The sequence below is a fragment of the Hemitrygon akajei genome, chromosome 11 (assembly GCF_048418815.1).
Source record: "Hemitrygon akajei chromosome 11, sHemAka1.3, whole genome shotgun sequence".
Lineage (NCBI taxonomy): Eukaryota > Metazoa > Chordata > Chondrichthyes > Myliobatiformes > Dasyatidae > Hemitrygon > Hemitrygon akajei.
Genome location: NC_133134.1, coordinates 80,450,759 through 80,469,306, shown reverse-complemented (window position 1 = coordinate 80,469,306; position 18,548 = coordinate 80,450,759). Strand labels below are relative to the sequence as shown.

The 18,548-nt window shown below is 55.1% G+C and overlaps 1 protein-coding gene across 1 annotated transcript in view; it reads right to left on the bottom strand.

Moving 5' to 3' along the window:
- Window positions 1–17,646, bottom strand: part of fdps (farnesyl diphosphate synthase (farnesyl pyrophosphate synthetase, dimethylallyltranstransferase, geranyltranstransferase)) — a 30,650-nt gene extending 13,004 nt beyond the window's left edge. Inside the window, exons 1-7 of the mRNA XM_073061204.1 lie at window positions 17,491–17,646; window positions 13,267–13,415; window positions 12,862–13,002; window positions 12,388–12,468; window positions 11,248–11,370; window positions 10,922–11,010; window positions 10,564–10,636 (exon numbers count right to left, since the gene is read on the bottom strand). Of these exons, the coding sequence (XP_072917305.1) occupies window positions 10,564–10,636; window positions 10,922–11,010; window positions 11,248–11,370; window positions 12,388–12,468; window positions 12,862–13,002; window positions 13,267–13,415; window positions 17,491–17,575 (741 nt within the window). The 5' untranslated portion in view covers window positions 17,576–17,646. The remainder of the gene's footprint in view (window positions 1–10,563; window positions 10,637–10,921; window positions 11,011–11,247; window positions 11,371–12,387; window positions 12,469–12,861; window positions 13,003–13,266; window positions 13,416–17,490) is intronic.
- Window positions 17,647–18,548: the final 902 nt, after the last annotated feature.

Below are 18,548 nucleotides of genomic sequence, written 5' to 3'. Positions count from 1 at the left end.
ACTCACAGATCTGTCACTGGGGGTACGGGACACTCACAACACACACAGATCGTCACTGGGGGACGGGACACTCACACACACACAGATCGTCACTGGGGACACACACACACACAGATCGTCACTGGGGGTACGGGACACACACACACAGATCGTCACTGGGAGTACGGGACACTCACACACACACAGATCGTCACTGGGAGTACGGGACACTCACACACACACAGATCGTCACTGGGGGTACGGGACACACACACACAGATCGTCACTGGGGGTACGGGACACTCACACACACACAGATCGTCACTGGGGGTACGGGACACTCACACACACACAGATCGTCACTGGGAGTACGGGACACTCACACACACACAGATCGTCACTGGGGGTACGGGACACTCACACACACACAGATCGTCACTGGGGGTACGGGACACTCACACACACACAGATCGTCACTGGGGGTACGGGACACTCACACACACACAGATCGTCACTGGGGGTACGGGACACTCACACACACACAGATCGTCACTGGGGGTACGGGACACTCACACTCACACAGATCGTCACTGGGGGTACGGGACACTCACACACAGATCGTCACTGGGGGTACGGGACACTCACACACACACAGATCGTCACTGGGGGTACGGGACACTCACACTCACACAGATCGTCACTGGGAGTACGGGACACTCACACACACACAGATCGTCACTGGGGGTACGGGACACTCACACACACACAGATCGTCACTGGGGGTACGGGACACTCGCACACACACACAGATCGTCACTGGGGGTACGGGACACTCACACACACACAGATCGTCACTGGGGGTACGGGACACTCACACACACACAGATCGTCACTGGGGGTACGGGACACTCACACACACACAGATCGTCACTGGGGGTACGGGACACTCACACACACACACAGATCGTCACTGGGGGTACGGGACACTCACACACACACAGATCGTCACTGGGAGTACGGGACACTCACACACACACAGATCGTCACTGGGGGTACGGGACACTCACACACACACACAGATCGTCACTGGGGGTACGGGACACTCACACACACACAGATCGTCACTGGGGGTACGGGACACTCACACACACACACAGATCGTCACTGGGAGTACGGGACACACACACACACACAGATCGTCACTGGGAGTACGGGACACTCACACACACACAGATCGTCACTGGGGGTACGGGACACTCACACACACACAGATCGTCACTGGGAGTACGGGACACACACACACACACAGATCGTCACTGGGTGTACGGGACACACACACACACACAGATCGTCACTGGGGGTACGGGACACACACACACACACAGATCGTCACTGGGGGTACGGGACACACACACACACACAGATCGTCACTGGGAGTACGGGACACACACACACACAGATCGTCACTGGGGGTACGGGACACTCACACACACACAGATCGTCACTGGGAGTACGGGACACTCACACACACACAGATCGTCACTGGGGGTACGGGACACACACACACACACAGATCGTCACTGGGGGTACGGGACACTCACACACACACAGATCGTCACTGGGAGTACGGGACACTCACACACACACAGATCGTCACTGGGAGTACGGGACACTCACACACACACAGATCGTCACTGGGGGTACGGGACACTCACACACACACAGATCGTCACTGGGAGTACGGGACACTCACACACACACAGATCGTCACTGGGAGTACGGGACACACACACACACACAGATCGTCACTGGGGGTACGGGACACTCACACACACACAGATCGTCACTGGGGGTACGGGACACACACACACACACAGATCGTCACTGGGGGTACGGGACACTCACACACACACAGATCGTCACTGGGGGTACGGGACACACACACACACACAGATCGTCACTGGGGGTACGGGACACTCACACACACACAGATCGTCACTGGGGGTACGGGACACACACACACACACAGATCGTCACTGGGGGTACGGGACACTCACACACACACAGATCGTCACTGGGGGTACGGGACACACACACACACACAGATCGTCGCTGGGGGTACGGGACACTCACACACACACAGATCGTCACTGGGGGTACGGGACACACACACACACACAGATCGTCACTGGGGGTACGGGACACACACACACACACAGATCGTCACTGGGGGTACGGGACACTCACACACACACAGATCGTCACTGGGGGTACGGGACACTCACACACACACAGATCGTCACTGGGGGTACGGGACACTCACACACACACAGATCGTCACTGGGGGTACGGGACACACACACACACACAGATCGTCACTGGGAGTACGGGACACTCACACACACACAGATCGTCACTGGGGGTACGGGACACTCACACACACACAGATCGTCACTGGGGGTACGGGACACTCACACACACACAGATCGTCACTGGGGGTACGGGACACTCACACACACACAGATCGTCACTGGGGGTACGGGACACTCACACACACACAGATCGTCACTGGGGGTACGGGACACTCACACTTACACAGATCGTCACTGGGGGTACGGGACACACACACACACACAGATCGTCACTGGGGGTACGGGACACACACACACACAGATCGTCACTGGGGGTACGGGACACTCACACACACACAGATCGTCACTGGGAGTACGGGACACTCACACACAGATCGTCACTGGGGGTACGGGACACACACACACACACACAGATCGTCACTGGGGGTACGGGACACACACACACACACAGATCGTCACTGGGAGTACGGGACACTCACACACACACAGATCGTCACTGGGGGTACGGGACACTCACACACACACAGATCGTCACTGGGGGTACGGGACACTCACACACACACAGATCGTCACTGGGGGTACGGGACACTCACACACACACAGATCGTCACTGGGAGTACGGGACACTCACACACACACAGATCGTCACTGGGGGTACGGGACACACACACACACACAGATCGTCACTGGGGGTACGGGACACTCACACACACACAGATCGTCACTGGGGGTACGGGACACTCACACACACACAGATCGTCACTGGGGGTACGGGACACTCACACACACACAGATCGTCACTGGGGGTACGGGACACTCACACACACACAGATCGTCACTGGGGGTACGGGACACTCACACACACACACAGATCGTCACTGGGGGTACGGGACACTCACACACACACACAGATCGTCACTGGGGGTACGGGACACTCACACACACACACAGATCGTCACTGGGGGTACGGGACACTCACACACACACAGATCGTCACTGGGGGTACGGGACACTCACACACACACAGATCGTCACTGGGGGTACGGGACACACACACACACAGATCGTCACTGGGGGTACGGGACACACACACACAGATCGTCACTGGGGGTACGGGACACACACACACACACAGATCGTCACTGGGGGTACGGGACACTCACACACACACAGATCGTCACTGGGGGTACGGGACACTCACACACACACAGATCGTCACTGGGGGTACGGGACACTCACACACACACAGATCGTCACTGGGAGTACGGGACACACACACACACAGATCGTCACTGGGGGTACGGGACACTCACACACACACAGATCGTCACTGGGGGTACGGGACACACACACACACACAGATCGTCACTGGGGGTACGGGACACACACACACACAGATCGTCACTGGGGGTACGGGACACACACACACACACAGATCGTCACTGGGGGTACGGGACACACACACACACAGATCGTCACTGGGGGTACGGGACACTCACACACACACAGATCGTCACTGGGAGTACAGGACACTCACACACACACAGATCGTCACTGGGGGTACGGGACACTCACACACACACAGATCGTCACTGGGAGTACGGGACACTCACACACACACAGATCGTCACTGGGGGTACGGGACACTCACACACACACAGATCGTCACTGGGGGTACGGGACACTCACACACACACAGATCGTCACTGGGGGTACGGGACACTCACACACACACACAGATCGTCACTGGGGGTACGGGACACTCACACACACACAGATCGTCACTGGGGGTACGGGACACTCACACATACACAGATCGTCACTGGGGGTACGGGACACACACACACACACAGATCGTCACTGGGGGTACGGGACACACACACACAGATCGTCACTGGGAGTACGGGACACTCACACACACACAGATCGTCACTGGGAGTACGGGACACTCACACACACACAGATCGTCACTGGGGGTACGGGACACTCGCACACACACAGATCGTCACTGGGGGTACGGGACACTCACACACACACAGATCGTCACTGGGGGTACGGGACACACACACACAGATCGTCACTGGGGGTACGGGACACTCACACACACACAGATCGTCACTGGGGGTACGGGACACTCACACACACACAGATCGTCACTGGGAGTACGGGACACACACACACACAGATCGTCACTGGGGGTACGGGACACTCACACACACACAGATCGTCACTGGGGGTACGGGACACTCACACACACACAGATCGTCACTGGGAGTACGGGACACTCACACACACACAGATCGTCACTGGGGGTACGGGACACACACACACACACAGATCGTCACTGGGGGTACGGGACACTCACACACACACAGATCGTCACTGGGGGTACGGGACACACACACACACACAGATCGTCACTGGGGGTACGGGACACTCACACTCACACAGATCGTCACTGGGGGTACGGGACACTCACACACACACAGATCGTCACTGGGGGTACGGGACACACACACACACACAGATCGTCACTGGGAGTACGGGACACACACACACACAGATCGTCACTGGGGGTACGGGACACTCACACACACACAGATCGTCACTAGGGGTACGGGACACTCACACACACACAGATCGTCACTGGGGGTACGGGACACACACACACACAGATCGTCACTGGGGGTACGGGACACTCACACACACACAGATCGTCACTGGGAGTACGGGACACTCACACACACACAGATCGTCACTGGGGGTACGGGACACTCACACACACACACAGATCGTCACTGGGGGTACGGGACACACACACACACAGATCGTCACTGGGGGTACGGGACACTCACACACACACAGATCGTCACTGGGGGTACGGGACACTCACACACACACACAGATCGTCACTGGGGGTACGGGACACTCACACACACACACAGATCGTCACTGGGGGTACGGGACACTCACACACACACAGATCGTCACTGGGGGTACGGGACACTCACACACACACAGATCGTCACTGGGGGTACGGGACACACACACACACACAGATCGTCACTGGGGGTACGGGACACACACACACAGATCGTCACTGGGGGTACGGGACACACACACACACACAGATCGTCACTGGGGGTACGGGACACTCACACACACACAGATCGTCACTGGGGGTACGGGACACTCACACACACACAGATCGTCACTGGGGGTACGGGACACTCACACACACACAGATCGTCACTGGGAGTACGGGACACTCACACACACACAGATCGTCACTGGGGGTACGGGACACACACACACACACAGATCGTCACTGGGGGTACGGGACACACACACACAGATCGTCACTGGGGGTACGGGACACACACACACACACAGATCGTCACTGGGGGTACGGGACACTCACACACACACAGATCGTCACTGGGGGTACGGGACACTCACACACACACAGATCGTCACTGGGGGTACGGGACACACACACACACACAGATCGTCACTGGGAGTACGGGACACTCACACACACACAGATCGTCACTGGGAGTACAGGACACTCACACACACACAGATCGTCACTGGGGGTACGGGACACTCACACACACACAGATCGTCACTGGGGGTACGGGACACACACACACAGATCGTCACTGGGGGTACGGGACACTCACACACACACACAGATCGTCACTGGGGGTACGGGACACTCACACACACACAGATCGTCACTGGGGGTACGGGACACTCACACACACACAGATCGTCACTGGGGGTACGGGACACACACACACACACAGATCGTCACTGGGGGTACGGGACACACACACACAGATCGTCACTGGGGGTACGGGACACTCACACACACACAGATCGTCACTGGGGGTACGGGACACTCACACACACACAGATCGTCACTGGGAGTACGGGACACTCACACACACACAGATCGTCACTGGGGGTACGGGACACACACACACACACAGATCGTCACTGGGGGTACGGGACACTCGCACACACACAGATCGTCACTGGGGGTACGGGACACTCACACACACACAGATCGTCACTGGGGGTACGGGACACACACACACAGATCGTCACTGGGGGTACGGGACACTCACACACACACAGATCGTCACTGGGGGTACGGGACACTCACACACACACAGATCGTCACTGGGAGTACGGGACACTCACACACACACAGATCGTCACTGGGGGTACGGGACACTCACACACACACAGATCGTCACTGGGGGTACGGGACACTCACACACACACAGATCGTCACTGGGGGTACGGGACACTCACACACACACAGATCGTCACTGGGGGTACGGGACACTCACACACACACAGATCGTCACTGGGAGTACGGGACACTCACACACACACAGATCGTCACTGGGGGTACGGGACACACACACACACACAGATCGTCACTGGGGGTACGGGACACTCACACACACACAGATCGTCACTGGGGGTACGGGACACACACACACACACAGATCGTCACTGGGGGTACGGGACACACACACACACACAGATCGTCACTGGGAGTACGGGACACACACACACACAGATCGTCACTGGGGGTACGGGACACTCACACACACACAGATCGTCACTAGGGGTACGGGACACTCACACACACACAGATCGTCACTGGGGGTACGGGACACACACACACACACAGATCGTCACTGGGGGTACGGGACACTCACACACACACAGATCGTCACTGGGAGTACGGGACACTCACACACACACAGATCGTCACTGGGGGTACGGGACACTCACACACACACACAGATCGTCACTGGGGGTACGGGACACACACACACACACAGATCGTCACTGGGGGTACGGGACACTCACACACACACAGATCGTCACTGGGGGTACGGGACACACACACACACACAGATCGTCACTGGGGGTACGGGACACTCACACACACACAGATCGTCACTGGGGGTACGGGACACTCGCACACACACAGATCGTCACTGGGAGTACGGGACACTCACACACACACAGATCGTCACTGGGGGTACGGGACACTCACACACACACAGATCGTCACTGGGGGTACGGGACACTCACACACACACAGATCGTCACTGGGAGTACGGGACACTCGCACACACACAGATCGTCACTGGGAGTACGGGACACTCACACACACACAGATCGTCACTGGGGGTACGGGACACTCACACACACACACAGATCGTCACTGGGGGTACGGGACACTCGCACACACACAGATCGTCACTGGGAGTACGGGACACTCACACACACACACAGATCGTCACTGGGGGTACGGGACACACACACACAGATCGTCACTGGGAGTACGGGACACTCGCACACACACAGATCGTCACTGGGAGTACGGGACACTCACACACACACAGATCGTCACTGGGGGTACGGGACACTCGCACACACACAGATCGTCACTGGGAGTACGGGACACTCACACACACACAGATCGTCACTGGGGGTACGGGACACTTACACACACACAGATCGTCACTGGGGGTACGGGACACTCACACACACACAGATCGTCACTGGGAGTACGGGACACTCACACACACACAGATCGTCACTGGGGGTACGGGACACACACACACAGATCGTCACTGGGGGTACGGGACACACACACACAGATCGTCACTGGGGGTACGGGACACACACACACAGATCGTCACTGGGGGTACGGGACACTCGCACACACACAGATCGTCACTGGGAGTACGGGACACTCACACACACACAGATCGTCACTGGGGGTACGGGACACTTACACACACACAGATCGTCACTGGGGGTACGGGACACTTACACACACACAGATCGTCACTGGGGGTACGGGACACACACACACAGATCGTCACTGGGGGTACGGGACACTCACACACACACAGATCGTCACTGGGGGTACGGGACACTCACACACTCACAGATCGTCACTGGGGGATAGGACTCACAGTGCCAGAGCTGGGGATTGAGCTTCAAATCTCTGGATCTCTACTCACTGCAGTACCAAATCACCAGAATGTGAGCTGTAAAACAGGCCATTCTTCCCCTGCAGATCCTGCTGCATCAGCCTACCCAACGTCCAATTGCAGCCCCCACCTCTCCCATGATTCTCTGTTCTTCCACTACAATCTTCATCTTCAGCATTTCCTCCTGAGAGAAAGGGAGGGAACCCAGGCTGAGGTGGGAGGAGGTTAAGTGCCAGTGAAGTTGATGGAGATTCCATAAGACATAGGAGCAGAATTATCAAGTAGAGCATCGTCCACTCCGCCATTCAAACATGGCTGTTCCTCTTTTACCTTCCTCCTCAACCCCAGTCCCCAGCCTTCTCCCCGTAACCTTTGATGCCATGTCCATTCAAGAACGTATCAATCCCGGCCTTAAATACACCCAACGACCTGGCCTCCACAGCTGCATGTGGCAACAAATTCACCACCCTTTGGCTAAAGAAATTTCTCCGCATCTCTGTTTTGAAAGGGTGCCCCCTATCCTGCGGCTGTGCCCTCTTGTGCTAGATTCTCCCACCATGGGAAACATCCTTTCCACATCTACTCTGTCTATGCCTTTCAACATTCAAAAGGTTTCAATGAGATTCCCCTCATCCTTCTGAATTCCAGCGAGTACAGACCCAGAGCCATCAAACGTTCCTTGTATGATCACCCTTTCATTCTTGGAATCATACTTGTGAACGTCCTCTGGGCCCTTTCCAATGCCAGCACATTTTTTTTTAAGATAAGGGGCCCAAAACTGTTCACAGTACTCAAGGTGAGGCCTCACCAGTGCCTTATAAAGCCTCAGCTTCACATCCCTGCTCTTGTATTCTAGACCTCTTGAAATGAATGCTAACGTGGCATTTGCCTTCCTCACTACCGACTCGACCTGCAAGTTAACCTTTAGGGTGTTCTGCAAGTCCCTTTGCATCTCAGATTTTTGGATTTTCTCCCCGTTTAGAAAATAGTCTGCACATTTATTTCTACTACCAAAGTGCATGACCATACATTTTCGAACATTGTATTTCTTGCCCATTCTCCTAATCTAAGTCCTTCTGCATCCTACCTGTTTCCTCAACACTACCTTCCCCTCCACCAATCTTTGTTATCATCTGCAAACTAATCATTTATATATAAGCATAAAAAGAAGTGGTTCCAACATCAACCCCTGCAGAACATCGCTAGTCACTGGCAGCCAACCAGAAAGGGATCCTTTTATTCCCGTTCACTGCCTCCTACCAATCAGCCAATGTTCTTACCACGTTAGCAATTTTCCTGTAATACCACAGGCTCTTAACTTGGTAAGCGGCCTCGTGTGGAACCTTGTCAAAGGCCTTCTGAAAATCCAAATATACAACATCCACTGCATCCTCTTGATCTATCCTACTTGTCATCTCCTCAAAAGAATTCCAACAGGTTCGTCAGGCAGGATTTTCCCTGAAGGAAACCATGCTGACTTTGTCCTATCTTGTCCTGTGTCACCAAGTACTCCATAACCTCATCCTTAACAATTGACTCTAACATCCTCCCAACCACTGAGGTCAGACTAACTAGTCTATAATTTCCTTTCAGTTGCCTTCCTCCATTCTTAAAGAGTGGAGTAACATTTGCAATTTTCCAGTTCTCTGGCACCATGCCAGACTCCAATGATTTTTGAAAGATCATTTCTAATGCCACCACAATCTCTAACGCTACCTCTTTCAGAACCCTGGGGTGCAGTTCATCTGGTCCCGGTGATTTATGTACCTTTAGGTCTTTCAGCTTTCTGAGCCCCCTCTCTCTTGTAATAGTAACTGCACCCACTTCTCTTCCCTCACACACTATAACACCAAGCACACTGCTAGTGTCTTCCACAGTGAAGACTGATGCAAAATACTTGTTTAGTTCATCAGCCATCTCCTTATCCCTCATTATTATTTCTCCTGCCACATTTTCTAGCGGTCCTATATCCACTCTCATTTCTTTTTTATTTTTAATGTACTTGAAAAAAAACTTTTACAATCCACTTTGATATTATTTGCTAGCTCAGTTTCATATTTCATCTTTCCCTTCTAATAGTTGCTCTGTAGGTTCTTAAAAACTTCCCAATCCTCTATCTTCCCACTGATTCACTGAGGTCCCGACTCCTGACCCCGAGCGAAGCCGTGACTAGTCCTTACCATGTACATGGCTGAAGCCACGGGCAGGTAGAAGCTATAGAAGGCAGTCTTGTACTTGACAATGGCCTTGTACCTGTAGCGAGACAGAGGGTCAGTCGTCAGCCTTCCTCACTGCACTCCGAGTCAGCAGAACCCTCCTCAATGGGACAGGGTTGGGCGGGGGATGTTCATATCACAGTCATGCCCAGGGCAGAGAGGAATGGCAGGAGGGAGGAGTGAGAGAGGAAAGGGGGTAGAGGGATGGGAAGGAAGGGAGAAGAGGAGAGAGCTGGCGGTAAGAGGATGCGGGATTAGGTGGGGGTGGGGGGAAGGGAGTTTCACGAGGTGGAGAGTTGGTGATAGGGTGGGGGCAGCTCACCTCTCCTCAGTGAACTGATCCAGGTCCACACGGCTGGGCTGAGCTGTCATCAGGTCCAGCGACTGTCCCAGCTCGGTCTGGTAGGACGTCTGAGGGGGAAAGAGGAGAGATGAATGTGATCCCTCCTACCCCACCCACCTTTCCCCCACTAACCCTTAACCCTACTCACCCCCTGCATCTCTCACTACCCACAAACCCTCCCCTTCCCCTCTCCAACACTTTCAGCCCTTCACCTATTGCCACCCTCAATCTCTCCCTCTCCCCCACCACCCCCAACCCTCCGACTCACCCTTGCCCCCTCCCCTTACCACCTCTCCCCCTCTCACCTGGAGGAATAGCTCTAGCAGGTGAATGTAACAGGTATGGGACCTCAGGTACCTGCGGAGGAGGCGGTAAACAGCAGCTTCTAGGAGGTAGGAGTCATTGATGGCGTCCAGACCCACTCCTTCCTGTGGGGGTTGGGGAGCGAGGGGGACAGGGTAAATATTAAATTCATCCTTTCTCTCTACCTCTTCATCAGTGACAACACCCAGCTGTGGACAAACTCCCCTCCCACGAGATATCCCGGGTAGAGGTCCCTGTCGCAACCCGAAACCGTGTGGGGGTGTCAGAGACTCTATCCTGTCCCTCCCCATCAGCCTGTGGGGGTATCACAGATACAAACCCAGTCCCAGTGCTGTGTGGAGGATTTGGATCCACACACTGTCCTGTTACCACACAGGGAGACAGAGTTAGACACACAGACCTGGACTCCGTCCTGTCACTGTGTGGGGGGAGACAGAGTCAGGGATAGACACTGAGCCCGTTCTGTCACCATGTGGAGAATATAGGGAGTTAGACACAGATACAGACCCCCCGCCCATCACCATGTCAGGGTATTAAACACAGACACAGACTCCATCCCGTCACCGGGTGGGGGAGTCACCCACAGAACCCGGTCTGTCACCGGTGGGGGTGGGTCACACACGGACCCCGTTCCGTCACCGGGTGGGGGTGGGTCACCCACAGAACCCGGTCTGTCACCGGTGGGGGTGGGTCACCCACAGATCCCAATCCGTCGCTGGGTGGGGGGGGGGGGTCACACACGGACCCCGTTCCGTCACCGGGTGGGGGAATCACACAGGAACTACACACAGACCCGTCACCATGTGGAGGAGTTAGACAGACACTGGTCCCGTCACCGTGGGGGAGTCGTTCACATGATATGGTTCTGGGATGTCAGAGACATAGACAGACACTTGTCCCGTCACCGTGGGGGAGTCGTTCACATGATATGGTTCTGGGATGTCAGAGACATAGACAGACACTTGTCCCGTCACCGTGGGGGAGTCGTTCACATGATATGGTTCTGGGATGTCAGAGACATAGACAGACACTTGTCCCGTCACCGTGGGGGAGTCGTTCACATGATATGGTTCTGGGATGTCAGAAACATAAACAGACACTGTCCCATGACACAGACTCACCTTCCGGTACCAGCAGACCTGACCCCGCCTGGTAACAGAATTGTCCATGATGTCATCCGCGACCAGGAAGAAGGCTTGTAGCTGGACACAGGAGAGAGTGGAGGTCAGCCCTGTCTCTGGGGTCATCCCTCTCCCACGGCACCGAGGGCAGGGAGATGGAGAGAGGGGAATGGGGCAAGGGATAAGACAGAGAGGGAGAGAACGGAGATCAGCCCAGCTCTCTGGCTACCCTCCAATTGAGGGCAGCAAGAGGAAGAGAGAGAGCTGGAGAGAAAGAGGGAAAGAGTGGGAGTGTGGATAGGTGAGGAAGTTGGAGTTTATGGAGTAGGCTGGGTGACTGGTGAGGAGAGGTGGGGACACAACAGTGAGGGAGATGCGCTCTCAGATCGGGATCAGCAGGGCAGTTGAGGATGGGGGGAGGGAGGCGCCCTCTCAGACTGGAGGGGCAAGGGTGGGTATGGCAGACACACTCACCAACTCCACACACCAGCCAACGATAAGCGCCAGACGGAAGTTCTCCTCGGTCTGCTGGTGGGGAGCTGCTAGCTCGCGGAATGAGGCGATGACCGAGAGACCCCGGTTCCTCTTTCCTCCCGGAGCGTTGTACTCAACCACCTGTCCGGGGAGGCAGAATGGGAGAGGGGGTGAGGAAGGGGATGGGTTAGGGAAGGAGAGGGGAGGGGAGAAGGAGGGAGTAAGGAACAGCAGAATCAGTTAGTTTGATGAGTCAGCCCATCCCATCTGCCCTCCACACACCCTGTCTCCACATCACAGGGACCTGGTCAGAAGTCCCACAGACAGGGGCTGCTCGTCTCTACCCCGGGCTGTGGACCCGACCCTCGCTCCCTTCGCCCCCCACCCCACCAGCCACAACCTCACCTCCTTCAGCCGTTTGATGGCATCCCCGATCTCTGGGTGCTTCAGGTCTTCCTGAGTCAGGTCGTCCACTACCTGATTGAAGATACGGTCGAAATCCTCGCTGTCGCCGTTCACCCGGGGCCTCTTGTCCGAATTCATGGTCAGGCGGCCTACAGGGGTGAGAGGTCAGGGCAGAGGTCACGCTGGGAAACATGACCCAGGACTCTGGAGTCCTGTTGCGCAGTGCTCCCTCCTCACCCCTCTACACAGCGCAGTGCTCCCTCCTCACCCCTCTACCCAGCGCAGTGCTCCCTCCTCACCCCTCTATCCAGCGCAGTGCTCCCTCCTCACCCCTCTACACAGCGCAGTGCTCCCTCCTCACCCCTCTACCCAGCGCAGTGCTCCCTCCTCGCCCCTCTACACAGCGCAGTGCTCCCTCCTCACCCCTCTACCCAGCACAGTGCTCCCTCCTCACCCCTCTACACAGCGCAGTGCTCCCTCCTCACCCCTCTACCCAGCGCAGTGCTCCCTCCTCACCCCTCTACACAGTGCAGTGCTCCCTCCTCACCCCTCTACCCAGCGCAGTGCTCCCTCCTCACCCCTCTACCCAGCACAGTGCTCCCTCCTCACCCCTCTACACAGCACAGTGCTCCCTCCTCACCCCTCTACACAACGCAGTGCTCACTCCTCACCCCTCTACCCAGCGCAGTGCTCACTCCTCACCCCTCTGCACAGCGCAGTGCTCCCTCCTCACCCCTCTACACAGTGCAGTGCTCCCTCCTCACCCCTCTACCCAGCGCAGTGCTCCCTCCTCACCCCTCTACACGGCGCAGTGCTCCCTCCTCACCACTCTTCCTACAGCATGGTGCGCTCTCTCACACACGGCGTTCCCTCCTCACTGACCTGCGGCCACCCGTCCGTATTGATCAATTCACTGGACAAACCCCGAACACTTTCAAACAGCACCCGGGGGGTGGTGGGGGAAATCACTACGGGTGGCGTGGTAGATGCAATATATTTCAAGTTTCACAGCAGACACAAACTCATCATTCGACCAGTGGGCACCGGTCTGTATAAATCCCACCCTCTCTGCACTTGGCCCTCAGGCTTCTCTACAGGGGAGGGGGAGAGAAATTCGAGTGCCTGCTCAGACTTAAATGGTGTCAGTGACACTGCTCTGACAGTGTCTTCCAGCTACTCACCGCTTTCTGGGTGAAGGTCCCTCTCAGAATCTCTTACCCCCCTTCCCCTGTAAACCTTGTCCTCTACAGTTGTCTGACCTCTGACCTGGGGAATCCTGCCATCTACCCTATCTATACACCTCAGTCATCTCCATTCTTAATCTGCGCTGCTGCGTGGAGCACCCCCGTGAACTGAAACATTCCTTAACGGGCAACAGTCCCGGGGAATCTCCTCTGCACTCTCTATCACCATCACATTCTTCCTGTAGTGCAGTGACCAGGTCTGACCGGTGGTTTATAAAGTACAAGGTGTTCAGTGGAGGCCTGTAACCCGTGTGCCTTCACCTGTACTGCCACCTTCGAGGATCATTAGACTAGTATGCCAAGGGTCCCCAGAATGCCCCAAGACCCCACCGCTCCTGGGCTCTCAGATCAGAATCAGCAGGGCAGTGTAGAGCTGGGATGGGGGGGGAGGGAGGCACCCTCTCAGACTGGAGTTGTTTGGGTGACTGGAGGGGCAGGGGTGGGTACACTCACCAGCCAATGGGATTATACCCCACCTGCACTCCCTCAGGCGATGAGAAGACTGGTGTTGATGATTCTTCAGTTGGAAAGTTTGACTGAGCAGTGGTAAAAGGAATTTAATCCGAGGTTTTGCATTTCAAACAATGAAACACAAAAATAAGATTCTGCAGAAGCTGTAAATCCAGAGCAAGACACACAAAAAGCTGGAGGAACTCAGCAGGCCAGGCAGCATTTATGCAGGAGAATGAAGAGTCGACGTTTCGGGCCGAGACCTTTGTCCCGTGTCCTGACGAAGGGCCGAAACATCAGCTCCTTATTCCATACCATAGATGCCACCTGACCTGTTGAGCATTTTGTGTGACAGACGTAACACACCGTCTTTTCTCCCCTGGGGGGGGGGGGATTTTAAAAAAAAATCAAGCGGGTTTAAGATCAGAGGGGAGAGGCTTGAAAGAGATTTCAGGGGCAGTTTCTCCATGCATAAGGTGGTGGGAGGTTGGAACGAGCAGCCACAAATCATAGCTGAAGGCAGACGTTAGAAATGTTTAAAAGCCATCTGGATAAGGGGAGTTGCAAAGAGCTGTGGGCAGGTGGGACTTGCTTGCTGGGGCAACATGGTCCGAGATGTCTGAAGGGTCTGTTTCCATACCGTGTGACTCGATCACCTCACTACCCCGAGGCCACCATCACTACAACCCCCACTACACGCGATGAGGAAGCAAACGTTTCAACCCTCGCAGCTGGCCACGAAGAGTTGTGGGATCTTGCTGTGTACTGGCATTGGCCAGATGCGAGGCCTGGACCTTCAAACGCGAGTTCTGCGCCGACTGTGGGGTGCCTGGGGTTGGGGTCGGCAGGTTATGACAGGGGCAGCCAAGCTGGGGTCGAGGTAATGACACGGGCTGTGGGGGTCATGGCAAGTTCAAGGTGAGGTCGGGGGTCAGGGTGGGATTAAGGGTCACAGTACGTAGCTGGGGGGGGGCGCTCAGCGTCATGAAAAGTTAATACAGGATTAGGGAGGTTATGTGGGTCAAGGTGGGGTCAGCATAGAGCAGGGGACATGGGTCAAAATCTGGGCAGCAAGAAAGCCCCACAAAGTGCAAAGCTATTTGGACCAACCGGAGAAATAGCTTAATGCAGACAAGTGTGAGGTCCTGGCCAGGGAAGATCTTGCACTGAGTGCACTGAGGAGTGTGGTGGAACAGAGGGATCTGCGAATACAGATACATAATCCCTTGAAAGTGGTGTCACAGGTAGATAGGACAGTATAGAAAGCTGTTGGCACGTTGGCCTTCATAAATCAATATATTGAGTACAGGAGTTGGGACGTAATGCTAAAATCATTTAAGATGTCGGTGAGGGAAAATTTGGAGTATTGTGTGGATAGCTGGTCACCAGCTACAGGAAATATATTAATAAGCTTGAAAGAGTACCAAGAAAGATTATTGGATGTTGACAGGACTTGAGTTCTAGGGAAAGGTTGAATAGGTTAGGACTTCATTTCTTGGACCCTAGGAGAATGAGGGAAGATCTTATCGAGGTGAATGTGGAGGAGGCCAAATTGGCGGTCACTTTCCACAGAAGGACCGATTCCAAGCAGTTGTTCTCCTCGATGCTGACGGAGGATGTTTTTGAAATACTGAGATTTACATGATCATCGGTGTGGACGGTAGTTTACATTGGTCTCCTTCAGTTTTCTATCTTGTTGCCAATTGGTGGAGTGGGGGTTTGATGTCCGTGTGGGCGCTATGTTTGTTTTTGTGCGAGGGAGGGGTTGGGGGTATTTTACAGTTTTGTTTTCCTTGTGGGCAATATGTTAAGTATTTGTTGTGAGGGAGGGGATTGGGGATTTGGTGCCCTAGCTGCCGTTTCTCATGTGGGCGATCTGTTAGTTTTTGTGTGGGTAGGGTGGAGTTTAGGGTTTGTGAGCTTTTGTTCCTTTTTCTTGTGGGGTGCAGTGCGGTTGATGTCCTTTCTTTCAATGACTTCCATGGTCTTTCTGCGTTTCATGGATCTGGAGAAGACGAATCTCACGAGTATTCTGCACACATACTTTGATAATAAAATGAACCTTTGAGGTATATAAAATTATGATGGTTGCAGACAGGCAGGCCTTTTCCCTTCATCTGGGATGAGCCTAGAGCCACAGGTCATTGGTTTGGGTGGAAAATGTAAATATTTAAGGGGAACTTGAGTGTGCTGTGAATGTGAAACAAGCTGCCAGTGGAAGTAGTGGATGCATGTTTGATTGTAACACGCAAGAGAAGTTTTGATAAGTATGTATATGGGAGGGGTATGCAGGGCGATGGTCCGGGTGTAGGCAGATGCAACCAGGTAGAATACCAGGGCAGCTTGGACTCAATGGGCCGAATTTCTGTGCTGTTGTGTAAAGTGACTCTAACATGTGGGTTAGGAAAGGGTCAAGACAGGGTCAGGGGTTATGTGGGTCAAAATAGGGTTGCAAACGGGTCAACACACCATGGAAACATCAGTAGTGTCCTCCCCAGGGACAGCCCCCATCCTCCGTAGCCCAGCTTACCGGGACTCCGGGTGAGCTCCCTCCACTTGGCACAGCGGCCCAGGCGAGGAGCCAGCATCACGGCTCGTAGCATCTGGCGGAACATGGCATGGCGGCTCTACAATAACAAACAGCGGCCCGCGTGGGCACGGCCATTAACGCTGGGGTGGGGAGGGCGGCCGCTGCCTCACTGCCCACACCCCGGGCCACTGCAACACACACAGCAAGATACCACAATCCTCCAGACTCCGTGCAAGGGAGAAAGGTTAACTGAGGGAGACGCCCCTCCTGCAGTGCAGTGCTCCCTCATCGCAGTGCTTCATTCTTGCTGCCTCTGGAACGCGGCGCTCCCTCATTTCCGCCTGCACAGCACAGCGCTCCCTCCTCACCACCTTTACCACAGAGCAGCTCTCTCTACTCACTGCCTCTGCGGCAGCGCAGCACAGCGCTCCCTGTCCCCAGGAGCCTCTCCACCCCATCTCCTACAGAATGATGGGGCCTCTGGGGCCAGGATCTCCTCACAGCCCAAACATGGACACAAACCTCCCTGCCCAAGTAGGGACACTGTAGCCAGGACCTCTTCCCAATCACCTTTCAGCCTACCCCCGCACCTTCTTCCTGCACACATTCAACCAGGACCTCCCGCTCAATCCAGCCCCAGATTTTCCACCCCCATCTTAATCTACCCCAAGCCCTTCCTTCCTTTGCATCGCAAACCTCCACCCCTCACTTCCCTCTCCCACTCATCCATGCCTCCAGATCACCATTCAACTTCTGTCCACTCTCACCGCCCTGAATGCAGGATCTTTCTTGGACCGGGGTGGGGGTGGGGATTCTCTCCGACATCACTACCCTAGTGTCCACAGATTCCCAAACCCCTCTACCCTAGGACCCTCCCCCTCCCTACACAACACCCTGAGCCGGGGAAAATCTCCCTCTTCCCCCCTCCCAAATACTCTGGGCTGGAGGAATTTTCTCTTCCCACCCCCCCCCCCCCCCCAACACCCTGGGCTGGCTGGGGATATCTCTCTCACTCTCCCCCTCCAATACTCTGGGCAGGAGGATATCTCTCTTCCCCC